Source organism: Microtus ochrogaster, chromosome 21 (assembly GCF_000317375.1).
Source record: "Microtus ochrogaster isolate Prairie Vole_2 chromosome 21, MicOch1.0, whole genome shotgun sequence".
Taxonomy (NCBI): Eukaryota; Metazoa; Chordata; class Mammalia; order Rodentia; family Cricetidae; genus Microtus; species Microtus ochrogaster.
Genome location: NC_022022.1, coordinates 39,842,786 through 39,850,802, shown reverse-complemented (window position 1 = coordinate 39,850,802; position 8,017 = coordinate 39,842,786). Strand labels below are relative to the sequence as shown.

Here is an 8,017-nt window from a genome sequence, read left to right as displayed (position 1 = left end):
TGCTGGTGTGACACAGACAAGGATAGGAGTGTCCACCATGCTGGTGTGACACAGACAAGGACAGGAGTGTCCACCATGCTGGTGTGACACAGACAGGCACAGGACTGTCCACCATGCTGGTGTGACACAGACAGGCACAGGAGTGTCACACCAGGGTGGTGTGACACCAGATCTTTTTTAAAGCCGAGTGGCCATTACGTCACAATCAGCAGTTCGGCTCAGGCATGGCCACAGAGACTCACCTCATCCTTCTCATTCTTCAGGAGCTGATGCAGATTCCTGTTTTTGCACTGTAACTGTCTGTCTCTCTCCTGAAGCCCAATCATCTCTCGCCTCGAGGTTTCCAGCTGTTCCTGGAACATGAAATGAGCCATCTGAGTGAAGCCAACAGGAGTCAGAGTCCACAGAAGTGCAGTGACGGAACTCATACTAACCTGGAGCTGGAGCCCAACTCCAGTGGCACACGGAATGTTTACTATCAAGTCTGATGTACAAAATCACATGCCTTAGTTGCTCTAGTCCACTCCTCACAGGAACGGCCTCAGTCACTGCAACTCAGCGTGCATCACTGTGCAGCACAATGGCACTCAGCAAACGGCACACAAACAGAAGAGCACTGTCCTCCAGGGTCACAGATCTGGATCAGCCCGATTAGCATCCACGCCCTAAGAGGGCTCAGTCATTGGAGCATGCACAGCTCACAGCCCTAGAAACCACTAAGTTCCTTCTCCAGCCTGTAGGGTCTCCCACTAGCCAAGACACACAGTGGGGTGCTCTCCCTGTCCTTCAGGCAAACAGGATGTACAAGGAGCTAAAGCACTATTGCAGAGACAGCGTTTGCACCAGGTCTGAAGACAGACAAGGTACATCGGGCAGCAATGGGCTGAAAGGTGCATGTGGCACGAGGATCTGTGACACTTGGTTAGAGCATCCCCAAATGTGTCTGGTGCTCACGAGCAGGGCGGCACACACTGCTACCCTGCAAATATTATAGAGACTGTGCTCTCCTGCAGCATCCAGAGAGTCAAGGTTCTCCGGCTTTCTTATCTGTCTTAGAAGGGGTGGGAAGGAAGAGGGCCAAGGACCAGTAGATGGAAAACCCCAAGGAAGCCAATTGCCAAGGGCATACACATGCACACAAAGGCTCTGTTCTCACAAGCAGGGCTTTATATAGAATACTGGGGGAAAACATAATGTAACTCTAATGTAAGTCTTTCCTATACCATGATTTAAACACTTGTTCACTTTTCTCAGGGGAGAATGTATTTCTTATAGAAAAACATAGAAAAGCTTTTTATAAAGAAAAGAAACCAAACCAAAACTGGCAACAACATGTATATGTGAAGGAGGCAGTCCAACGGCCTGTTCAAGTACCTTTGCCTTTCTACACAGAAGGGTGGCAAGGGAGGAGCCCAGGGAACTGCAGTCTCCCCTGCAGCAGGGGACTTCTTGCTGTCAGCAGCTGTCTGCCTCGCTCCCCTCCTGTGCTCTGCTCTTTGGTTCACATACCTTGGGAATGTTTTCCGTGGGGTCAGCATGTTATGAAGCACCTACTTTATCAAGCAAGACTGGAAGAGGAGAGTACCCTGATTTTCCTCAGAACTCTTAAGTTCCTAACTTAGTTTCCTAACTTGCTACAGCTTCAACAAGTCACTAAACAACAAAACCAAGGCCTTTACACAGACAGCAAGAAGCAGAACCATCAACGTGTGCAAATTACTTGAAAGCATTCCTAAAGGAGCATCAGGCCTTAAACGCAGCTCCACCCGTGCACTGTGCCCGGGGTGAGCACTGCCGCAGGAGGACAATAAGGTGTACCTTAAGTTTGCTGTAGCAGCTCTGCAGGTGGTCCATGTCACTGCCCAGCTTCAGGTTCTGGGTTTCCACACTCTCCTGGGCCAGAAGGTTCTTCCGCTGAAGCACAAGTAACTCATTCATACAATTTAAAACAGCAACTATATTTAACTCTCTCTTTGTCTCTTTACTTTTGGATTCTTCATATAAGGAAGGAAAACCGAAGGTAGTCAGTTCCTGAGAGGAGAAAATGTACTCTTAGCAGCTGGATATCTCTGGGAAAACGTCCTCATAGGCAGGATGTTTCAGTTTGGCAGGAATGAGCTACTGTACCCCTTGTGATAAGCTGGTAACAATGTTGATCCTCAACACTGCAGAGTTGACCAAAGTCACCCTGACACAAAGCCAACCTCACTCCGTGCACTGTGGGGCCATCCCAGAATGTATGCAGACTTGATAACATCAGGCAGCATATAATATACAGTTAGCAATTTGTCGACTGGATCTTTCAGTATGTACGTTAATTTTTTTCAGTGAATTAATGTATAACTTAGTGAAAAGAAAAAAAGTTAAAAAAAATTCCTAGATCATTAATATTAAATATTCAGAGAACAAAAACTTAAACAACTTTAAATTCTCTGCTGACCAATCACCCATGACCTGGCATAAGTTCTCCAGCTTTGTTATCAATGAAACGAGGGCTGGACAGCCCGCATAGGATCCTGGGACAGAAGGCATCCAGCTGGGCAAGCACAGCACTCAAACCTGTGTCAACGCAGATGCTCCCACAGTCTCTGCAGACCTAACGTTTAGTCTTGGCCACTACATAATGACACACTCAGGTTGGCACATGCTTTTCTTGTAGCTTTGATATTTTCTGGTATATAACATGACTTATACTCTTCTTACAAAAAAAAAAAACCAACCACATTACCTGGTCAAGATATGAAATGCTTTGTTCAATGTTCTCTTCTGTGCAGAAGGCACTGACAACACCGTGCACATTCTTTGATAAAGGTATTGAAGAGCATAGCACTTGCTGGGAGTATAAACTTGATGGAGACATCTTCGTTTCTGAGGTATATTGAGAGAGATTTTTGCTTTCTGAAAATAAAAAAAGCACTCAAGCAATTAAAAAACTACCATAATCTCTATTACCAAATATTCTGAATTACACATAAAATTAGAGCAAAATACTTTTGTGTGACATATATATATACATTTTTACTTTTTACAAAGAAGAGAAAATGACACATTACATTAATGTTCTTTCCTGATAGATACGTTAAAATGGATTCACAGCTTAACTTCCACTATTGATTTTAAAAATAGGAAAAACATACTTGTCCATGCCATTCAGTGTACGTGACTCAAAGAGTTAGACTGAAGGAGCCAAAACATGTATTTCAAATGTGTAAAATTTCTCTCAAAAATAGTAATAAATAATCTATTGCCCTCTTGGCTTTTTATAACTTTACTGGAAATGAACACTGGGTGCGTGCTAACCACTGATAGCTGACATCACATCTGCCATGTCTGTGGTTTTCTCATTAATCCCTCTGTGATGGCGTCTGCTGTTCGGACTCAGTTACCTGCACACAGACTGGGATCTGTAACAGTCATCCAATCTCCCATAGCAATTTCCAGAGCCAGGATACCTGAGGAGGTGGTTCAGTGCTGAAACATGTACAAGGGCTTCTGGCGCTCTACGTGAGCATCTCCTTAAGAAGCAAGGGACAGAAGCGTCAAATTTAAAAGGCGAGACCCAATGAGAGCAAAAAATAGCTTGTACGTTCTTTGAGTTTCATTTCATTTCATTTTTTTATGCAGATAAATGTTTTCCCTGAATTTGTATGTGCCCCATATGCATGTCTGGTGTTCACAGAAGTCAGAAGAGGGCATCAGGTCCTCTGAAACTGGAGTTAGAAATGGTTGTGAGCCACCATGTGGGTGCTGGGAACTGAATCCATGCCCCTGTCAATGGCAGCAAGGGCTCTTAACCACGGAGCCAGCTCTGTAGTCCATTATGTGCCCCTCTGTGACCAGCTGTCTAGGCTCCCACCTCTGACCTGCCACATGATAGACCATAACCTGGAATTATAAACCAAATAGACCCACTTTTCCCAAAGATGATTTTCATCAGGATGTTTAATTACATCAACAAAAATGCAAACTAGAACACAGAGACACACAGGCTGTGTGTGTGGGGTGTGTGTGTATGTACCTGCATGAGTGCAATACAAATAATATGTATTTGTATCAAAATTAGAGATTTCCCAAGACACATGGTACCCGATCTGACTCTAAGGGTATAGGACTCTAATAGGAAATATTTCTGCATCATATCCAAGAAATGGGAGGACACGTGGGACACTGTGGGCAGCTGCTTCTCAGCACAGCAAACTGCAGTCAAGAGGCTGCCCCTGGGCTGGAGGTTCTTTCAATTTTCTTTTAAGACAGGGCTTCACTGTGTAGTTTTGGCTGTCCTGGAACTCACTTTGTAGACCAGGCTGGCCTTGAACTCAAGAGATCTGCAGGCCTCTGCCTCCTGAGTGCTGGGATTAAAGGCATGTGCCACAATCTGGCCCCAAGAACAATTCTTGTTTGTTTATATATATGAGAAGGTGAAATCTTGTTTTGTTTCTCCCGATTACATCAGCACATCTTTTATACTCTGAGCCCCAGTCTGGCACAGTGTAGGGAAGAAACATTCTATGTGTGGCATTTTAGGCAACACCATCTCACACTCAAGGGGCAAAGCTGGCAACATGGATTTGGAAACACTGCTCACAAGTTTATCCTCAGAAGATGATGTGCACAGAGATTTATCTACAAGGTGTTGTTCATAATATGGAAAATCAAAGCAAAAACATGTCCACAGAAAACTGGTCATCCAATAGAACATTGTACAGATTTAAACAAAGCTGCAGAATTAAAAATGGCTAAGGAATATCAGGCTAGAAATACAATGGGCAGTGGACTAAATTAAGATGGGACTTTCGCTTACTATTCTTGCTTCCACCTTTCAACAGACGAGACGCATTTCAACCACAAGAAAAGCAATTCAAATGAAATTATAACTGGCAACTGGCAACAGACTTCCAGGTCAGGCGAAGGCAGGAGGTGAGGGTGTGGGCAAATGGGAGGACACTGTGGGCAGCTGCTTCTCAGCACAGCAAACTGCAGTCAAGAGGCTGCCCCTGGGCTGGAGGCTCTTTCAATTTTTAAAGATGTTCTGCACTTTTATAGGAAATCTTCCAATTTTTAAATGTTAGAGGCTAATTATAAAACATTATGCAGTTTATTCCATGGGAAGAGGGAGTGAGGGGGGTATAATGCAGCCTTATCTGAGGCTCAATTACATGGGAACATACGTAATTCATTAAGTTGTATGTGTAGGTTCTATACTCTTTGCTATAAGCTATAACTCACCATCTGACAAGTCAAATTAAGTTTATCGTAGTGTATCACGTATATCATAGCATATCATAGTATAGCATGGGCTATAGGGCCATGACCACTAATTCTTCTCTGAATATTTAACGATTTAGTGAGGGCTAGATCAAAGCCTCCCCTCACCCTAAGTGACCTGAGCTCCCACTACACAGCAAGCACAATTTCTAGGCACAAGGGAGGCTGAGTTCTCTAGAGTTCACCTTCTGAGAAAGGTGAGCAGGACACACTACAGAAGCAAGTAGAACTCAGAGTGATTAGAGCTACAAAGAAAACAAGCTCGGCAACATCAAAGTGTTGGGTAGGGAAAATCTAGATCAGTCAGGGAAAGTTACACAGTGATGGGCCAGTTCCAGTTTGCAAATGGATGTCCCTTAGGGGCTCTTTAGCTAAAGGTTAGGTCCCCAGCTACTGGACACGTCAGGGGTGGAACCTAGAGGAATCGGTTTCTGGGGTGAGAAGTGCTCTGCCCTCTTCGATCAGTGACAAGGAAAGCTCGTGTTTTCTACTGTGTGCTTCTCACGCATGCTCAGCCACACCTCAGGCCTGCCACAGTGGGGCCAGCACCAGTCAGCCACAGATGGAAAGCTCTGAAACTCTGAACCCAAATAAAATCTTCACTCCCTTTATGCTGTTTACCTGTCACAGCTCACACAAGAGAGTGACATTTGAACAGAGACTTAAATACTATGGAGTCAGTCCCAAGACAAGGGAAATAGAAAGTACAAAGACCTGAAACAAAATTGAACTTGGCAAGAAAAACTCAGAAGGCCGGTGTGCCTGGTGCACAGTGAACAAGGCTGGAGGGCAGCAAGCTGGATTTCTGACTGCGTGAGAAGCTGCAGAGGGGCCCAAAGCAGGAAAGTAACATGGGCTCCTTTATGGTGCAAGTAGCATCACTGTTAGTACTCTGGGCAAACTACAGGAATCAGCAGAAAAGGCTGGGGACGGTAACAAGGTTACTGCAACAGCACAGGTCCAGCCACAGAAACAAACACCTGGAAGCGGCGGAGATGTGTTCTAGAGAAAGAGCCTGTAGGTCTCAAGATGGACAGAAATGTGCATAAAGAAGTCAGGGCATCTTCTGTTACAGCAGGCGACATGTGGCAGGCCGTGCAGGCCGTGCAGTCTGGCACTGGTACTTTGTTCTACTTGTGTGATATGATAAAGAAGGTATTCGGGATCATTTTATCCCTCAGTGGATGTCTCCAGTGCCATGAAGAGAAGGGTAATAAGGATGAGTCTGTATCAAGTAAGAAAAACACATTAACCTGACTTTAGGACTCAGGGACACAGCTCTAAGCAAAACACAAGAGTAAACAAACCCACATATCGGTGACAGCTTTTTTTGGGTGATGTGGGATTCCCTTCTGTATGCTGTGAATACCATTGGTTAATAAACTGTCTTGGGCCTGCACAGAAATAGAGGTAAGCAGGGAAAACTAAACGGAATGCTGGGAGAAAGGAGGAAGAGTTAGAGAGAAGCCATCGAGCTGCCACCAGAGACAGACATGCTGAAACCTTGCTGGTAGGCCACGAGTCTTGTGGTAAAATATAAAATAATTGAGATGGGTTAATTCTAGATGTAAGAGCTAGCTAGCAATAATGCTTTGGTAATTGGCCAAGCAGTGATTTAATTAATACAGTTTCTGTGTGGTTATTTCAGGAGCCTGGGCAGCCAGAAAACGAACAAGCAGCCTTCCTACTACATTTGGGTATGTTTTTCACTGATCATGTCTCATAATGGTGACATGTACTTTAGTGTGACTCCTTAAATGAGGCAATGCATGAAGTATTTACCACACTGCTTGGTACATGGAGTGAACAGTGTGAGTTCGTTGTGTTCCTTTTCCTCATCGCCATGACCAACGATCGGAGACAGACAGAGGGCTATTTGGGCTCACAGTCTCAGAGATTTCAGCCTACTAGAGAGAGAGGGAGGGAAGATGTGGCCATGTAGTGCAGCTACATCACTGGAGGTGGGGGAAGAGCAGAGAGAGAGAGACAAGTGGGTACTGTGGGAATGTTAGTATCCACATGAGCAGGCCTTCTCCTTCAGTGTCTGCATAACGCCAGCCTATGGGATGTGGCTGTCCATTCAGAGTGGGTCTCCACCACTAGACAGTCCTTTGTGGATGTGTACTCCGCTCTACAACTGTTCATCACAATCACGGCCTAGACACAGCTCTGTCTGGTGTGACAGGATTCTTAGACAGGCAGAAATGCACCATTGCTCTCAAGGACAGGGGGACAGAGATTCAGAAGCCCTGGAAACTCATTTCCACATAGACGCTGGGCAGATCTAATCCACTGCTCTCAAGGACAGGGGAACAGAGATTCAGAAGCCCTGGAAACTCATGTCCACGTAGACGCTGGGCAGATCTAATCCACTGGAATCGGCTGTCCACATGGAAAGTAGCAGTGATCTAATCCCCTGTAATCGCAGGGCTGGGGAGACACAAGAATAGACCAGCTCCTTTCCAAGAAGGCTTGCTCGTTTGTTACAGTATCTGCAGGTGAGAGAAAAGAGCTGCATGGCTTTTCTCACTCACAGAGACTCACAGACCAAGAGCACTCACCTGCTCCGTAAGACTGAAGGCCTTTGTGCCTGGACTTAGTTCTTCAGCACCTACAAGTTTAGCCTGTGAGTTGTTTCCTTTCCTTTCCTATCCTATCCTATCCTATCCTATCCTATCCTATCCTATCCTATCCTATCCTATCCTATCCTGTTCTCTCTCTCTCTCTCTCTCTCTCTCTCTCTCTCTCCTGT

General features: G+C 45.1%; 1 protein-coding gene across 2 annotated transcripts in view; it reads right to left on the bottom strand.

The window, feature by feature from the left end:
• Ssx2ip (SSX family member 2 interacting protein) overlaps positions 1-8,017 on the bottom strand; it is a 34,583-nt gene that overhangs the window by 16,921 nt on the left and 9,645 nt on the right. For both annotated transcript variants that reach the window (XM_013350042.2, XM_013350043.2), the window contains exons 2-5: positions 3,387-3,515; positions 2,729-2,898; positions 1,819-2,031; positions 243-353 (exon numbers count right to left, since the gene is read on the bottom strand). In XM_013350042.2, the coding sequence (XP_013205496.1) occupies positions 243-353; positions 1,819-2,031; positions 2,729-2,898; positions 3,387-3,429 (537 nt within the window). In that variant the 5' untranslated portion in view covers positions 3,430-3,515. The remainder of the gene's footprint in view (positions 1-242; positions 354-1,818; positions 2,032-2,728; positions 2,899-3,386; positions 3,516-8,017) is intronic.